Source organism: Ornithodoros turicata, chromosome 3 (genome assembly GCF_037126465.1).
Source record: "Ornithodoros turicata isolate Travis chromosome 3, ASM3712646v1, whole genome shotgun sequence".
Classification (NCBI taxonomy): domain Eukaryota; kingdom Metazoa; phylum Arthropoda; class Arachnida; order Ixodida; family Argasidae; genus Ornithodoros; species Ornithodoros turicata.
This window is the reverse complement of record NC_088203.1, coordinates 102,602,977-102,621,223: the sequence shown is the minus strand read 5'-3', so window position 1 is coordinate 102,621,223 and position 18,247 is coordinate 102,602,977. Positions and strand designations below refer to the sequence as shown.

At 44.2% G+C, this 18,247-nt stretch overlaps 3 protein-coding genes across 7 annotated transcripts in view; 2 read left to right on the top strand and 1 right to left on the bottom strand.

Annotated features, from left to right (window-relative positions):
• Positions 1–12,604, bottom strand: part of LOC135389033 (fanconi-associated nuclease 1-like) — a 51,879-nt gene extending 39,275 nt beyond the window's left edge. For 3 of the 5 annotated variants that reach the window (XR_010421560.1, XR_010421561.1, XM_064618969.1), the window contains exons 1-14: positions 11,905–12,604; positions 11,642–11,782; positions 11,351–11,552; positions 11,108–11,242; positions 10,938–11,036; positions 10,453–10,587; positions 10,255–10,399; positions 10,089–10,169; positions 9,777–9,941; positions 9,558–9,717; positions 7,882–8,081; positions 7,046–7,138; positions 4,610–4,738; positions 4,417–4,522 (exon numbers count right to left, since the gene is read on the bottom strand). Coding sequence is in view for 2 of the 5 variants with exons in the window: in XM_064618969.1 (XP_064475039.1) it covers positions 4,417–4,522; positions 4,610–4,738; positions 7,046–7,138; positions 7,882–8,081; positions 9,558–9,717; positions 9,777–9,941; positions 10,089–10,169; positions 10,255–10,399; positions 10,453–10,587; positions 10,938–11,036; positions 11,108–11,242; positions 11,351–11,552; positions 11,642–11,782; positions 11,905–12,427 (2,314 nt within the window). In the remaining 3 variants the exon portion in view is untranslated. The remainder of the gene's footprint in view (positions 1–4,416; positions 4,523–4,609; positions 4,739–7,045; positions 7,139–7,881; positions 8,082–9,557; positions 9,718–9,776; positions 9,942–10,088; positions 10,170–10,254; positions 10,400–10,452; positions 10,588–10,937; positions 11,037–11,107; positions 11,243–11,350; positions 11,553–11,641; positions 11,783–11,904) is intronic. The other 2 variants (XR_010421562.1, XM_064618970.1) reach the window with 1 other exon arrangement.
• Positions 12,605–12,771: 167 nt separating this feature from the next.
• LOC135389035 (uncharacterized) lies at positions 12,772–15,775 on the top strand. The gene has a single exon (XM_064618976.1). It carries the CDS (start codon positions 13,120–13,122, stop codon positions 14,491–14,493), a length of 1,374 nt encoding a protein of 457 aa, XP_064475046.1. The 5' UTR covers positions 12,772–13,119; the 3' UTR covers positions 14,494–15,775.
• Positions 15,776–16,656: 881 nt separating this feature from the next.
• Positions 16,657–18,247, top strand: part of LOC135389032 (dmX-like protein 2) — a 49,660-nt gene continuing 48,069 nt past the window's right edge. Inside the window, exon 1 of the mRNA XM_064618968.1 lies at positions 16,657–17,244. Within this exon, the coding sequence (XP_064475038.1) occupies positions 17,158–17,244 (87 nt within the window). The 5' untranslated portion in view covers positions 16,657–17,157. The remainder of the gene's footprint in view (positions 17,245–18,247) is intronic.

Below are 18,247 nucleotides of genomic sequence, written 5' to 3'. Positions count from 1 at the left end.
CGCATAGCATCAAGCATTGCTTAGTTGGAACTTTTCATTAGTACATAAGTACCCCTTTGTACTTAATCTCTCCACTGTGATAAAGAGTAACGTTGATGTTTGGGCATGCTGGTAAGACATGTGGAAGAGTGGAAGCACACACAAAAAACGAGAGTTTATTGCTTGTGCTAGTTTTGTCTCTTGTGCTCTTTGTCTGTGTCTTTTTTTTTTTTTTTTTTGCGCTTCCACTCTTATACATGTTCAACTTCCGGTATCAATATGGAACAAGAAGAAAACCAGAAAGCTTTCAGAGCCATCGCTTAATAAACTGTCCACTCACGATCGATAACTGAACTCTTGTATTTTCAAGTTGTATATGTATTTTGGAAATTTAAGCTCTTGGCATTCCTTAGCCCCTGCATTGGTGGCTGGATTTCCACTCTAGCAAGCTCGTTTTCGGGGGTTTACCAAAGGTGATGATGATGATGATTGGTGGGAGGGGGATAAAAACGGGCTTTACCGGGTCTAACCTAAAAGCACGAGGCTCTATTAATAACCTTTTCCGCGGTTACCTCATCGGCAAGGATGCCGTGATGCGAGAGCTGGATGAGTTTCAGGAATCCTCCTGCCCATTTCTTACCATTTTTTTTACCATTACCATTTTTGAAGCATCCATTACCAGAGTGCAAGCTCACATCTACGCAAATAATCGTCCCTTACGTTGATCTGGCATACCGTGTATCACAGTGCCATAGCTCTTTCAGGAGGGACATTTGATGGAGTATAAGTAGGGAGTGACTTTTTCGGGTTTTATTTTTGGCCAAATTCGGGGGGTAAATATCGGGTGATATTTTTCATTTGAAAATTCGGGTGTATTCGGGTTAAATCCCGTTACGGCATATTCTGTCGTCAGGAATTCGGGTGTATTCGGGTGATTTTTTTTGTTTAATAAAAATTTGTCTTAACATGGAACTAATGTTTAGCAATGTTATCAAACTTTATTTTAATGCACGCTTATGAGTGTGCCACGCGACCCGGATGTTTTCGGGTAGATTCGGGTTAAACTTAAATTTTACAGATTTCGTTCGGGGGGTAAATATCGGGCGGATACGGGTTTAACCCTAAAAAGTCAGGCCCTAAGCATAAGTAGGGAGTGACTTTTTCGGGTTAAACCCGATTCCGCCCGGTTATTCCCCCCCCCCCCCCCCGAACTGACCTCCGACCAATTCGGGTTACACCCGATTTCTCCCCGAATTCCAGTCACTACGAAATCCTCAAGTGACGTTTCCACTGAAGACGAACAAAGGTCGTCATGTATAACACGTGTAAGAATGGGTCGCTTACGTTCCCAGCAATACACACGTGTGCCAACACTGCCTATGCCTTCGGGGATTACCGTTGGAAGGTCACGATCCCGCAAAAAACAAAAGCGAGAGAGATTAGGAAATAACTTAATAGACAAGAGGAGAAACAAAAACACCCGATAACACCCGAAGGCACAATTATCGCCCGATTTCTCCCCGAATTACGGATTTAAAAATAGCGCCCGATTTTTAACCCCCCCCCCCCCCCCTCCCGAATCTGAGAAAGGCATTTAACCCGAAAAAGTCACTCCCTAAGTATAAGTTTGTTGACCGGAATCTCCCAAACTGCTAGGTTCAGTTCAACCTGTGCAAGTCAGGTTACATTGCACAAGCTTAAACTTAAGCTTAAACCGGTGTCATACCTCATGTGCTGCCATCTGTCTCGTTGTTGTACCTGCTCTTCCTACTGCCTTCTCTGCAACCATTCTGTCCTAGCACATTGCTGTGATAGCACTAATGAAGTTCCGTTGCTAACGCTAGCATTAGTAAACGAGAGGGCACTGTGCCATTTTAAACGTGCGTGTCTGTACATTTTGTTGTTTTCTTACTCAGTAATACTGGTCATGAATCATTTAATATATTAAAGAATGCACTTATTCCTTTGTGTTAAACTTGCACACTAGTCTTTATATTGTATGAATGTTTCATTTATGAAGCCTGCTTCTGCAGTATTTTTCTCCATTTCCATGCGCTGTATACTGAATTCTCTTGTACTAAGGTTACTAAGGTATAGGAGTTGTTATATCTCGACTTTGGGCTTTTGCTTTCCTCGCATTTTGTATTTTTTACGTTTTATTATACACATCAAGCATTCCACATATTTCTTTCTATTTTCGTCATCTCCCTCGTACTTCTTGCAGACGCACTTTTGAGTGGTGTAGCCAGTGGGGAAGTTTCGGGGGCTGACCCCCCCCCCCCCCCCCTCCCCTCCCCAAATCGTACCTTTTGAGGTGCATTTGGGAAAGGGAAAACATGGTGAAATTCTCCTCTCCATGTAAAGTTCCCACAGAACTCTTCTCAATTTTCCTTTTATTTATTTTATTTTATATTTTTTTTCTGGCTACGCCACTGACACTTTTCCCGCAGTTGATTTTTTCTCATTGCTGTAAAGTTGGCAAGCTTATAAGTCTAATCCTTGCCCTGCCACTAACTGAACTCTGCTCAAGATACACACTCAGCCCACAGCAATACCCGCGAATTTTCGTACTTGCACGTTGTTATAGTCGTCTAACACAGTAACATTACACACGCACACCACTGCACATTGTGGCCTAATAGAGGAAGTTCTGACATTAAATTTAAACGGGTCAACCTGGGCCACGAAAGATGTTTGGACGTCGCACATGTACCTTGGTACGTACAGTGAACCCTCGTTAATATGACCCCCGATAATCTGACATATGCGCTTTACGACCATACTCCCGGGGAACAATGCAGTGAAACCTCTGCAAATCCCCCCCTTTAATATGACAATTCCGCATTATGACCAAATTTTTCGGGAACGACCATAGTCATAATAACGAGGGTTCACTGTAATCGTTTTCCCTCCCAGGTGCTGTTCTCAGCCAGGGCCCACGCAGGTTCAACGTTATCCTTAAACTGACAAAACTCGTGTCAGCCAATCAACTCCCGATGTCTTTTTGTGGCCCAGGCTATCAATGACGTTGTTGTTGGACGGTTTTATTGACTGGTGTTGCCACTTGTCCCTGTGCTCACCGATGAGAGCACAAGATTTTGTACTTAATTTTTAGACAATGTGGATTACAGAAATTTTGTACAATGAATCGATGTCATAGTACCAGCTTTGCTTTCTCATTGGTTTTTCGCTCTGTGTTGAAGATGATGTATGACCCGTCCGAGGCCAGATTGATGTGTGCATGACCCAACTGAATTTATTGTTGCCATAAATACAGCATTTGGATGTACCGTTACACTGCAGTGGCTATCTTACACAACTGCATTTACAGCAGTGCACTGTGCCACGTAAAACGTCATATCGCAGTGACCTTTTGCTGCGATGAAAATGTTTCTAACAAAATAGTTTTATTCTTGTCATCTTGCAGCATAACAGATATTATGTATGTGAAATATATTACATTGTATGTACAAAAGCGATGTGTCCTGTCTTCTTCACGCTGTTGCCTTCGATAGCATCTTCGAGCTCACGGCTGTTTAAATAATTCCACATCTCACATTACCTACATTACATACGTGGTTACTGTGAAAAAAAGGTAGAGTGCAATGCAGGAAATTATCTGTTCCAGTTACGTAGGTAAGCTCAGCATTTATACGCTTGTATCTGTGCATTCTCGAACACAAGCTTTATGGCCTCTTAGTGTGCTCGGTGGGCATTAATATGGAAACTCAAAAGCTTTGGCCACATGACCTTCAAGCTAAGAAAGACTGGTAGTACAATGCGATGTGAGAATTATCACGGGCATTTGGGGTAGAATTCTGCGCGGGCAGACTTTTCCAGGTCCGCCCAGCCTAGTATTTCCAGCTGTGACTTATGCCTTTCTATAGCTTGTCAAACAAATTGATAAGTAAATTTGTAAGAAGAGAACACAAGGCTACAAACACACAAGAACTGGCGGTTGAACACCGCAACACAATGAGACCAAATAAGTCCAGAAAACACGCGGGCAAGTGCGTTATTGTTACACTGCAAGTTTTTGTGGAGGTAGAGGATGTTGTCGACAGACTCCTCCCACTTGAGTGAGAAAGAAGGAGCAATGTGATGTGGCTTTGAGAAGGTTCTAGAGGGTCGAATCGTACACATAATGCATAGTGGCCCGTTTGTTTTAGCAAATATGTGCACAATGATGACGCAAGCAGGTGAATAAGCATATGAACTAATTGTCCTGCATTTTGTGGAACTAGCTGCATGTCCCGGCCGGGCCGGGTATGTTTGTCAGCCCGGGCCCATGCATCTAATTTGGGGTTCTTTTAAACGAGACAACAATGATGGGTACATAAACATCTTTGTTTCGCCATGTTCCGATAAAAATGAGTTTTACAGGGTTTACCCTAAAACTCAAGGCACTACGGATAATGTTAAAGTCGTTATACTGACCCTTGATACGGCACACTTCACTGTCTATGCCAATGGAAAGGAGGTAGTCTAGCCAAATAACCTGCTTTGAAGAGAGGATATCCCCAGGACCTTTGACCTCGACAGCCTTAAAAAAAAAACGGCACGTACAACAATGTCTAGCAACTGTAAGGACCATTAGTGCAGTTCTGAGCAAACAGTATGTAGAAATTACCTTAAGTACTCCAGTGTCAACATTCCACACAACTAGGTCTGGTAGTCCACTACGGCAGTGTCGATAGTCACGTGCTAGTCTCTCACAGAGAAGAGAGAGTTTCTTTCCCCCAAAACATTTCACCAGGCCCTGAAAAAAAAAAGACACCGTCTATTATAACAGCGGCACGCTTTTATATATTTATTTATTTACTCCTCAAGGCCCGAAAGCATTACAGAGGGAAGTGGGTTATTACACACAAACACAATATACAAAGGGACAATACAATATATATATAATAATATATAATATAATACAATATATATACAATATGCTTAAAGGGACAGTCACATCTATATCACTATAGGACACTATATCTCGTGGGATTTTCAATACTGTAGTCCTCGAGGAGTAAAAGGACACGATAGTTTCGAAATAGACTGGAACAGATGCGATCGTCCCTTTAAAGGGACACTAAAGCGCAAAAATTCCTCCTCACGAGATGAAAGACGCACAAAAATAACGGGATGCGTCCGTTGTGTTGTTCGTGATTTAGGCGCGAAGGAAACCGCAATTTGCACTTTCCCTCTTCTCTCTTCTCAAGGTGTGTGACCATGGCGGTGAGGATAAGATGTCCTATCGTCGCAGGAAACCTTTGGCAGTGACCCACGGGAGGCCGCCCCCGCCCTGTTGCACCCCCTAAGGGGAGCAAACGGAAACCGCAATTTGCACTTTCCCTCTTCTCAAGGTGTGTGACATGGCGGTGAGGATAAGATGTCCTATCGTCGCAGGAAACCTTTGGCAGTGACCCACGGGAGGCCGCCCCCGCCCTGTTGCACCCCCTAAGGGGAGCAAACGGAAACCGCAATTTGCACTTTCCCTCTTCTCAAGGTGTGTGACATGGCGGTGAGGATAAGATGTCCTATCGTCGCAGGAAACCTTTGGCAGTGACCCACGGGAGGCCGCCCCCGCCCTGTTGCACCCCCTAAGGGGAGCAAACGGAAACCGCAATTTGCACTTTCCCTCTTCTCAAGGTGTGTGACATGGCGGTGAGGATAAGATGTCCTATCGTCGCAGGAAACCTTTGGCAGTGACCCACGGGAGGCCGCCCCCGCCCTGTTGCACCCCCTAAGGGGAGCAAACGGAAACCGCAATTTGCACTTTCCCTCTTCTCAAGGTGTGTGACATGGCGGTGAGGATAAGATGTCCTATCGTCGCAGGAAACCTTTGGCAGTGACCCACGGGAGGCCGCCCTCGCCCCGTTGCGCCCCCTAAGGAGAGCAAAGGGAAAGCGCAAATTGCAGTTTCTTTCAAGCGTGAATCACAAGCAACACAATGGGTGAATCCCACCTATTGCACCCTGCTCGTAATTCCAGAAACTCTCGTTTTCTGGAGGAATGTGTTTACCGGAGTGCTTGTGTTCAAGATGTCAAACTAATTTATGTGACAGTTATGAAATTATTACGCAAAGCAGGGAATAAAAGTTGACATCAAAGCCGAAACCTGAGCCAGCATGGGACACATTTCGTTCCCTCCGCACTGGTGATATGAGCAAATTTTTAGGGAGGGACAGACACACATGAGAATATGATGCACGCGCCATATTTGTGACCCCATGCGTGCGCTTGTCCATGGAGAGATTCCGTTTGAAAAAGTGTTCTGTTCGTGTCGTGTTCTCTCAAGAGATATGGGACAAATCGAGTGTTTTATGAATCAGAATCTGAATCAAAGTAAGGTTCTGCAAATCCACGAATCTTACAAATCCTTTCTTAAAGAAAAAAAAAAGTTGAAAGAGCCAGGGGAAAACGCTGCTTTTGTAAAGTGTTCTGAAGCAGAATTTTATATCTTAAAAATTAAATAATATATATGAAATTAAATTAAATTAATTAAATAACGGTTCACTTTTCAGGAGCAAACATACCTGCGTACATCTTCCAAAATGTAACTTATTTAACATGTTTTTCGTCGACTACGGGAAACACATAATCTCTCGAGCTTGAATTATTTCCGTGAAGTTCACGGAGAGAATGCAAACTCTGGAGAATTTATTTACGTGAAACTAAGAAACAATCAAAAGCAAAACCGTGTTACTTTAGACCTGTAATGAGAGTGCCTGCTTGAACTCTTTCAGTCCAGAGCAATGTAAACAAACAAACGACAAAACACCCACCCATCAATCAGGCTTTCGGTGAACTCCGGAGGTGACAATTTTAAAAAGAAACAAACGAACATGGTTTGTGGATTCGAAAGATTCGATTTGCCGTTTTGGGCACTAGGATTTGGATTCCCAAATCTCAAATCCCTCCCTAGGATTTGGGCATTCGGTCGGCCCATCATTAGTTTTCTCTGTCTTCTGCCAATTGCTCAGGCACCTTCATTATGAAGCTAATGGAAGCTGTTTATGCATTTTCATTATGTTGCACTTTAGATAAAAGAGTGTATATACTAAATAAATACCCTTAGCTGGGGACATGTGTACTTGTCCCATTGCACGAGGCTCATTTCACCGGAGTGCTTCTCATAGTTTGTTGAGATTAGCTCTTGAAGTTCCTGAAAATTACGAAAGATTTTTAAGTTTACCTTGCAATCTTTAAAGGCCCACCCTCCTGCGAACTGTGCAGCACTGTTTGAATATGAAAGCTACATTTTTGAAGTAATTTAAAACTGCCTTTTGGGCCTGTTGGTACATCATCGATGCGGTTGAAAGCGCTAAAATGGGATTGAGTAGGCGCTTGGTGTTTGTGGTTCATCCTTTCCCCTTTTTATCGCTTTTAACCACATCGACATTTTGAGGGCTGTTTGATAAACCATCCTTGAAATCATTATGAATCAAACTATTACGGCTGCTACAGTATACACATATGCTACAAGGATCTGACATACAAGATACTACTGACTTATGTGAAGCTCAAAATATTAGATAAAAAATTTCAAAATGACTAACAGTAGTATAAAAGTAGTAAAAGTAAATAAGTAGTAGTATAAATACTATAAAAAGCTTTCTGCTTCTTTTTTTTTTTCTTTTTTTTTAAGCATGAGATTAGATTGCTAAACACTGTCCTTTGAGCCTGGCTGCGATAAAATGGCTACTTCTTTTTAATTTTTATTTTGAGCCATTTATTTACTTATTTTAATGTGCCTGTATAAGGGAAACATATCCACAAGGGATTGAGTGTTAGGCTATGTAATTGCATAAGTTTGTTAGTAAGTGATGTGGCAATTGAGGTTGTTAATCTTGGAATACAGCATTCAAATGAAACCTGCATCAAAATGAGAGTAAAAAAATGTGTTACTTCGATAGTTCCATGGCTTAGTTTTTCAAATGCGTCCACAAAGCCTCGCTCTCGACTCTCGAAAAAGGTGTCCGAATTCAGGTCAAGCGGGTGTGCTTGGTAAGGCGTTCTGAAGACGTCGCAGACGTTGTCATCGTAGATGACATCCCAGCACAGAAGAGCAAAGAGGGCTTGGAATGTAGACCCTTCTCCATGAACCCCTGCAATGTAAGCACAATTTTTCTCTATATTTTGCCTGTCCTAAATGACAGTGCTATTGTTAGAAATACTACACAGTATTACAGCAGAATTTTGCATCTAATTCGTTCCTAAGTCAAATGATCATTGTTCCTTGCAAAAAAACATCATCACTCATCTTCAGATTGCCAAAGAAAATCACCAGAGAAAGATGAAATGGAGAACACAACACAACAACAAAAACGGAAGCCTACCCCTCCACGTAAATCTTTGAGTAGCTCAATACTGATGATAAAATGATTACGATAAAGTGAAGTGCACCAGATGTGACCTCACGCAGTGAAAGGTTCAATCCAGAAAAGCGTCAAGTACCCAACATGTAAAATCCAGTGTAAAATCCAAAAGACCTTCCAGTGGTTGTGCTCCACACAAAAAGACAATTATTTATAACTAGGGTTCTGGGTTTGCGAATTAGTCCAAGAGACTCCCGAAAACATACGTCGGTAAAATTTTTAGCAATTCGGATTTATCGGAAAAACTCCGGTTTATAGAGATCCCAGAGGATCGGAATTCAGCGGTCAGAGTCGAGTTTTCCTTGTCCCCCACGTGAACTCTATGATGGAGCATGGAACACAGGTGGCACAAAGTGGTCATTCCGAAAGGGTTCTAGTTGGTGCGAACAGCGGAACGAAAGCATGATCTGCCCTGCAACTATGTAAAGGAATACCTCGACTTCAAGGTGTTTACCTTGTCAGCTGATTGTGATACAGATGTCTGGCATAACAGAAAGCACCGCAAATGGAAAGGGTGCGCTAATTATTTAGAATTGTGCTGAGAGGGTAGACACAGGTAAGTAATTCCTTGTACAATGCACATTATTTAAATCCTGAATGTAAGACTTGTGTTTTGTACCATAAGAGAGTGTGTCAGTCATCACACGCGATACTAACAGCAAAAGCGCATTGCAGGTCATTCCTACCTGCAGGCCTCTCTTGTGGACTGCGTCGATCGTGAACGCAAACGTAAAGACCAATTATACCACACTGTTTAGTGCACCATTCATTCGCGTAAGACGTAAATTTTTCTCAGAATTTCTCATATTAACTGAGCCCTAAAAAAAATAACCTTCAAAAAACTCTGATCTCCCAGAAAATAATAAACTCTGAAAAGCGTCCTCCGAATTTGCCCAAAAATAAGTTCCTGAAACCCTAAGATATCACTAGTGCTGCAACTTTTCAGAGTTTTCATTTCACATCAATTGTGGGTGGGGTGTGTAACGGAGTTTTGAATGCCTGGAAAATTTTGTTTTTTTTTAATGATCCATTCTTTGAAACCCGCATGCAAAAGACTCAAAATTTTCCAAGAAATTGGAAACTTCAGTAAGCACTCGAGGTTTTTGATGAATAAAAACTCTGAAGAGCCGGAACCCTAATTCAATTAACCTTGAATTATTCCCACGCCTACACAGGAACACTAGAAGCGTGTCGAAATAAACGTACCTTCCATGTACCCCTCACGCACGTAATGCTCCAGCGCCAGTTCCTCAACACCGACCACCCTCACGTCATCGTCATCACCAAACGCCTCCAGTTCCGACGACATGAACAAGTGATTGCGTCCGGGAATCTTCCGTGGAATCAATCGACCTTCTATGGTTACCTTCAAACATCAGTTTACGATTAACTGGGGGGGAAAATATCAACCAATCACTAATCCACCTCCGGAGCTTTGCAGACTTTGACTTCTGGAAAGTCATCTAGCGACGCTTGCATGTTCTTGCCAGTTGAGGAAGACAGTATTTTTTCTGCCCTGCTGTAGAGAGAGTATCTGAATTGGGGCCGGACTCTTGGATCAGATAGTCCGTCTCGTATGCTGTGTAAAGCCTGAGAGTGAGATTTGTGTTTAGTATGTAGTGCAGATGGTCCGCCAAACAGCCCATTTCAATTTCACAATGCAACGGGGTTTAATTTGACAAATACACGACAAGGATATAAGAAGAGGAAATATTCTGTGCACTGTTTTTGTCTTACTTGTTCAGCTTGGTTGAGATGCGCATCGAGATTTAGTGCCATTCGGTCCCACCATCTGCCCCTAGCACTTTGGCAATAGAGCTTCGGAGGGACATTCAAAATAGCCAAGTTAAGCCACCGTAAGACGCTGCTACCTGAACGAAATTAGCATTCCAACTCTCCTTACATCTTGACTGAGAAGCGAGCGGAGCAAATCGACGGCTTCCACGTACTTCTTCAACCGCTGAACAACATCGACACCAATGCTGAGGCATCGCGTGTAGACGTAACACGGACTGAAGTGCCGCAAAAATTGAGGCAGGCCTTCGTCTCTGAGGATACATAGATTTAAATCGATCGTTCTAAAACGTGTCCTAAATATTACCGTTCTTCGTAGAATTTTATTGCGGGATCTCGGAGCATTTGACGTGCAGTCAGAAAGAGACTGTATGCATCATCCCACTTCTTGTTTTCTGTTGCCTTTATCAAGTCTGCTTCGAGGCTACGTGCTGTTTCGAACCTGCGGTGAAATTTCATTAAACATTATAATAGCTTTTAGATGCTTTTGCACCATGAAACTCCAGCTCTTCCTCCTCATCATGTTAATGCTAACAAATGCTTTTAACGGATGCTTGAGAGAAGAGTTGTGATGCAAAGTCCCCAGCGAATCTTCATTGCAGATTCAATGCATCCTGCCATATTGGTGTTTACATTGTGAGGTTTTACTAAGTGCAGTTTTTTGGTCTCTGAATAAAGCATAATTCCATGCTCAATGTCAGTCAGCAGCTCCAGTGTTTAGATTCTTGGGCATTCTTACACAATTACTTCCATTTTTATCAACAGCTGTAACAAGTATCGCTGGAGCCTCACCTCAAGAAATCGTCGCGTGTTGAGAAGATAACCGTTTTGCAGTTGATGCGATACTGTGGGAACGACATCTTGCCAATTGAAACCAGCAAAAGGAAGTACCTACATGAAAGAGAACACACTGCAGCAGAACAGTCAGCAATGCTTCCCTAGCCAACACAAAGTGAACGTACAGCTGCGACGTTCCGTCTGAGCGTTCGTCGTCGATGTCCCACGACGTACCGAGCGAAAACAACATCAAGATTCGTCGATAAATGTTCCGAGGCTCATCCGCGAGTCTGTACGCCTCACCCATAACTTTCGAGGCTCTGCAAAAATGGTTAGTTTTTAGCTTTGTTAGGCAGATCCTAACTGCGCTCGTTATTTAGCCGATCAAGCTAAGAGAGCCATAGGACATTGAGTAGCGCAATCTCAACTGTTTTAAGACGACTTCGTCTATACTTCGTACAGATGCCTTGCCCAGCACAGATTTATGACAGCTGCCATGCTCAGTGATGGCTTTGATCAGCACAGTCTTCGATCCAGTGGTTGTTTTTAACTTGAAGAACTTTGCAAGTGTTTTCAGTTCCGCGGGACCAAGCAGGTCTAACGCTGTCTGAAGGTTTGTGATTTTGGTTGCTAGAAGGAGAACCAAAATATGTGACATACAATCAAAACTTTAAGTATATGATGAAGACTGAAAACAAGAATGAAAAGCGTTAACTTGCCATTTTCTAAGAATCCTTTTTGATGAAGTTCTCGGAGCAATGGCCGTAAATCTTTGTTGATATCTGGATAGGTTATCTTTGCAAGACGCTTCCAGTCATGCTTCCTCTGAAGTAGACGGATGTAGAGCTTCTGACATGGCACTGCACGAAAAGATAACCGTTGTTTATCTTTATATCGTTATATCTGTATCGTTATAAAAGATGTTCGTTTCAGAAACGTTTTATAACGTTTGCCCACTCTAACATTTCAAGAAACTCCTTACCGTTCAAGTCCAAAAGCTTGGCGACCCAAGCCTTCTCTTCATCGAGGAAAGGGTCCCAGTCGTGTTCGCTGTTCTTAACAGAGTTCAAGATAGTCGTGAAACTTTCGAGATAGTATGGAACACGTTCTCCCACTGCTTCAGTGTTTTCTGTTCCTGCATTGTTTCCTATATCTTGACTGTTTTGAGGAGTTACCGCGTCTGTCTTGGCGTCGAAAGTTACTGCGCCTGTGGTGCGTCGACTAAGCACGCTGTTGTCAATGCTTGTATTAACTTCCGAACTGTGCTCTGGACGGCAGCTTTCTGCCGTCTGCAACTTTTGGTCTGTGGCAAAAAATTTTAGTTTCTTGGTTTTGTCCTGCTCGTCTGTGCTCTCCTTGGATCCTCTTTTGTGCTTCAACGACAGCCGATGTTTGATGTCCGGTCGTTGTGAAACTTTACTGCTATTGGAGCTACCGTTGGGAACACGCATGCATTGGCTGTTGACTGTGAAAAAATTGGTTATTCTCGATTGATTACTAGCCATTTGTGCGTAGTAACATGCTTAGCATGCCTCCAAGCGTCAACTAAACTAATACCGAAACCGCCGAAACTACTATGCTATTGTGGCGACACGCGTGACATGGTACATTAGTACATTTCGATGCAAAATTACAGAGGTGCCGCAAAGCGCGAGATTTTGAACGTTTTCTGTGCTAGAATTGCTTAAGCACAAAATACAAAAAGATAGCATATCCAAGGAAAATGATATTTGTGTGTGTGCTGTTTTATTCACGATCTGTCGGTAGCTCGTCGTCTCGATTGTTTGCGTTATTTGTTTCTTCCCGCTTCCAGCAGTCTCCCCCTGGGTCGCTATCCGCAACCCTATCCACCGTGTCACACATGATGTCCGACAGCAAAACGTACAAATCTTTATTTTTTTGTACCATGAAATCAGGGCAACACCTAGTATCCACAATTACGCGACCATGACAGCCACTTTTAACGTCGTAAAATACACTGACATACTATGTAGGTCGAGGTGGGCGCATACGACATGATGAGGACCTGGCAGGACCGGTGTGTCCTTTAGTTTTGCTCCCCGTTAAGCGACGCCATCACTGTTGGCACTTTCTTTTTGTTGTGCTACTTGCGTTATTTGTGTATGAATTATCGCGAGCGAACAAAGTTAGTTGCTCTGCTCCAAGCACACGTAAGTTAACAGTCGAACTGCAACAGATGCGAACGATCACACCGTGGATTAGCAGCGTGCTACTTTCCTCTGTCCGTGACTACCCAATAACATTGCCTGCACCTCCTTCCGAGAAGATAGCTATTTTAGAGACAATCTACGACGTTAGAAAGGTGCGCATTTCAGATGGTGAGCAAGTCAAAGAAGGTTATTTCACACTCGAAGTTCTGCGTCAGTTTCAGCAAACCTTTGGAGAACTCTACGTCAGTGAAGTGCCAAAGTACTACGTATCCGTACAGACGTCGCTCGTGCGCATTGAAGTGAACGGTTCCAGAGAGCACGTAATCAAACTCACTCGTGTGGATCTCCTGGAAAAGATGCCGAAGAAAGAAGAAATCCCAGATGCACTGGGCTGTTACTTGAGGAGCAATGGGAAGGGAACCGCCAAAGAGCCAGCAAATGGGACAACTGTCACCGTTCCTTCACCCCCGGAAAATATCACGTTCAAGTCGGACGGGATGAACTTGATCAAGAGAGTGGTGTCCAATTTGGCTTCCCCCGACAAGGTGGTGGCGCGCCCAGAGATCCTCTTGGATCGGATGAAGTCTCGGATGGGGGCTGCACTGACGGCCGTGGCACAGAACAAGAAGTCGGACGCCGAACACGACAGGACATGGGCGAGTGTGGTCACGTCAAAGGAGGCACCCCTCAACAGCAGCCCCGCAAGAGACGCCTCCCCGGCCAAGGCTGAGGTTCCGACAAAGAACCTGCGGAGTTCGGCGAGTACGAGGAAAGGATCGCTCCGCAGCGGGAAAACCTACGGCGAAAAAGAAGCGGGATCCAATTTGGAAGATTCGGCTAAGCTGCGGAAGAGAAAACGGGAGGACGACGACGCGGCCAAGACGGTCCCGGACAAGAGACCCAAGGGTGCCACTGCTCAGGGCCATCCAGTTGGAAGAAAGTCTGGAAAGGGGAACGTCTCCGTCGGGACTGAGCCAGGCACGTCGGGGTTGCAGCAGAAGAAAATTATTGCGAAAAGAGTCGGAAAGGGGAACGAGGAAATTAAGCTGAAGACGTTGTCAGAGCCGGAGTCGCCTTCCAGTACAGAATGTATCCCGCCATCACCTTCGCCGGTTCCCGGTACCTTTGCTGCCAACAAGAAGGCGCTACTGCTGTTCATCAAAGCAGAACCGAAAGACGATCCGCACGCCAAAAACAGTCCCCCGAAGAAGCCGTCGGTGACGTTTGCCGCGGATGATAAAAATCTCGTTTTCAGTCAGGAGCGAAGCTCAGATCAACCGCGCATGCAGGGCAGACCGTCGGATGTTTCACGTGCTTCGTCCGCGTGGAATATTTCTCCGCCACTTTTGGAGACCATGAAGAACTTTGTGCACAAACATTTCGCTATGTGGAACCGATAATTTCCGTACCTGCTGCATCCATGTTTGTGACATTTTAAAGCATTGTTCTCACATATTCTGTCATGGCGCACTTTCCCAAGTGGCACTGTCACGAGCATTTTTAAAGACATCACCGCGCGCTTTTGAGAATTCTGTCACGTTTTATCTTGCCCTTTATTTCATGTTGTACTGTAGGAGTACAGTAATTTTTGTAATGACCTTATTTTTATGAATTTCCTTTCATTGATCGATTATTGATAATTCAGTGACCAGTTGACTAGTCATTGAATCATCAAAATATTGGTAGCAAAGTTAGAAAAATAGTGCAATTGCGATTTGTAATACACTAGTTTCACAAAGCCAATGTGACTCATTCACTGCAATGAATTGTAGCACTGTGATTATGTAGCACATTTCCAACCACTGAACATCAATTCCACATTCATTCCAGCACCATTCTGCAGTTATTCTCAAATTCTTTCACGTTGGCGCGAGATTCACCGAGTAAGGGTTTAGCTCCATGTGAGTGTCCCAGAAGCGTCGACAGTCTCTGTTGTCATGGCACAGCCTCTCAGCTCGAGCCTTCCGACCCAGATTAACCCCATGGCACAACCGCAGAGACCACTAAAGTGACGTCCCACGAGATATTCTCCAAATGTGCCTTCGTCGGTATTTGTCAAGTACGAGGGTCAGTCAAAAATTGGCCACACTTGCGCAGACTTCTTGAAACCTGAGTCTGTTATGGATTATTGTTTGGGCACAGAAATGGCTGATTTGCATTATGACCTACCGCATCATCCACTCCGACAGAATCGATTCACGTGCATTCTCCTGTATCCATTCAAACACACTTCTTCGTGACAAAAAAACTTTTCTCAAAAAAGTTTCGAAAGTGCACAAAGTTTTCGATAAAAATGAAAAACGAATCACTGCACACCGCTCTTGCGGGCAACTCACAAGTTTGGCCGCCAACGACGACTTAATGATGGTTGGAGGGGGGGGGGTTCATCGCCAGGGCGATACAAATAATTTTTGACCCACCCTCGTATTAGACAGCGAATTGACTACTTTTAAAGTGCACACACCATGTTGATTCGTGCAGTTTTGCCAGTACAACATGCTTTACAACGCAACTGCAGTGCGAGTGAGACGAAAATACACTGTGCCTTATTTTAATGTTTGATGACACATAAAAGTGAGCTGCAAGTCGACGTGCACCACACAGATGGGGTACGCTTTGCAGTTCCTCTTTGTTGTGATTTCCTGTCTCATGGTCTTTGCAAATAAAAATATTCTGACTTAACTGGTGTTCGAAATAAATCCTGCACTACGGCCCATTGATACGTGAATGCGACGGACATCTATTGGTTTCCTCCAACAAAGCAGCTGACACATTGGAATGAGTCTCCGAAATGAGTAACTATAAGTAAGTGAAAGAAATGTCATGCATGTTATGATAGCAAGATATGCTCATTCAGCGAATGTAATACGTATTGGTGTCGAACAGCAGTCTGTGCCAGAACGCAATGTTAACAAGATCACATGTCAATGAAATGATTGTAAATATGGCAGTCGTTACGGCATATACTTTGGTCTCGAGTCACATTATATGTTAGTCTGTATTGTCATAGTTAGCCTTGAGTGGCTTGGTGTGAGTCCTACTGCGCTTCTTGCGCGCTAGCAGCTTATGATATAACCGATTTATCTGGATAGGGCTTGTATCAGAGCTGTGCACAGCTTTGCTCACTGTCCTGAGGTGAGGACCAGTCAACACAGCTCTGTAGTGAAGCATAGGGTTCAAAGACCTGGTGAGAGCCCTGCTTGGTACATGAAAATGTTTAACGACAGAAATGGGAAAATGTCACGCCAGAAAATTCGAGTTGACGCTTCCGTGAGAATGCATTTTTAAAGGCCATAAAGCGGCGGGGCTCGAACCCGAATTCTTCACTGCCTGTCTGCATTACACGACTTGGACGTCACTCATACAAACGTAACAAGGCGCTCACAGTGTTCATAACATCTCAAAACGATGTTACTTGTAGTGTGTTACCATGAGCACCCGCTCGAGAAACAGCGGGTTTCGAAGGACATCTAGACAACTCCAACGCTCTGTCGCTCTGTGCAGAGAGCAGAGGCAGAGGAACACTGGGGAACGATAAGCGACAACCGCTCCGCCCCCTACTGCCGATTTGCAGCGGCGGCGACTGCAACCAACAACCTCCGAGCATTGCAGTGTCTCCTCTTGTGCACCTTTTTACGCCGATTATGTTGTGTTTTCTCGGTACGGATTCCAATTGCATCGTGCACAACTAAGTTCAACCCGTCTTACTGTGCCAATATGACTTCTGTGGCAATGACCTACGTCGTCTGCGATGTTGTGTTGTCCAGTGAACTGGAGGTCGCATTGCCGTCATAGCGGCAGCAGTGGCAGTTTATCTAAGCCTACCTCTCTCGATTGAAAAGATTGAAAATGATCGTTTCTACTGACTGTCGTAATCTGCGTTCATTAAACGCCTCCGAAGCGTTCGGAGACGTTTCGAGCTCCTCGTGAACAGTGAAGAACGTGAACACAAACAGATCGGGAGCGTGCAAGCGCGTGGTTTGTGCACCAATGTCGCTGATCGCTGCGAAGTCCGCTGTGTGAACTGCTGCAAAAGGTTAAAATACTCTTAGGTACAGTGGAAAATGAATCGCCACCAAGTGCTTACGGGTGCAGTGAACGCTGGAGACCACTGCTATTCAGTGGGAAGCGTCGAAGGCGTTCCGTTCACTGTAAGTTCATAGTTTCTGAAGTTTTCTTATTTTTATTTTATTTTTTATGCACGCACCGGCTTGTCGATTCGCGCAATGGAAAGTTGGGTAATATAGCGTACGTGTGCGGAAAATACGTATATGGTTTTCGTGGAAATTGTAACAGCAATTCGTTTACGGCGTAACTTTGGTATGCGTCATGTCGCAGAGTAGACGGGGGTTTGATGATCTTAGCAGTCTTTCAAGATATTCGGTGGCATGATCAGCTGTTCATCCGTCATATTTACTTTGCAGTGTTGCAAATGTAGTATGTAGTATCATGAAGAGGCCCTCACACTCTCAAACACATACTTGTGCTAGACGAGGCGAGAGACGTGGTTCTGCTGCGAGCGACGACTTCTTCATAATTTCAGTTTTCAAACTGATTGCTTTCTATATAGCTCCCGCATGTGTTTACAATAAAAGTCGATATTCGTCATCGCTTACGATTCCGTGCTGGGTTTTCACGCTGACAATGGGAAAAGGGGGCGGGGTGACTGCAAGCAACGCGCACGTTGTTCATACGCAGTATTCGCGTATCACTGCTACAAATAGAGGCGTATTACGCCTTCATTTGTTTCTCACACCAACTTGCATTTGACTTCTTTAAAAGCTTTGCTTCCCCTTCCTTTATTGTGAGAGGGAAAAGGGGCAAAATAGTCACCACCATTCCAGAGCATTTAAGCCTGTGAACGCAAACACCCTGAACGAGCCGTGAACACCCCAAAGCCCCAAATTGCCCCAACCCCATCACTGTAGTTCCACACGATTGAAACGGCCCGTCCTTACTTCTATTCGTTGTAGCTGGGTTCTCTTTCCCACCTATACGTCTAGCCATGTTTGTGAGGTATGTCTCAGGCAATGTGTTCGGACATTCAGGCAGTTAACAGCTATGTAATATAGCCGGTAGACTGCGACAGGCTTTAATTGCTGGTCAAGTACATGCTGGCCAGCAGTCCCCTCTTGTTTGCGTGAGCACCCTGGC

What these genes read in the sequence shown, in the direction of transcription:
- LOC135389035 (XM_064618976.1), top strand. Translation starts at nt 13,120, where the DNA reads ATGCGAACGATCACACCGTGGATTAGCAGCGTGCTACTTTCCTCTGTC.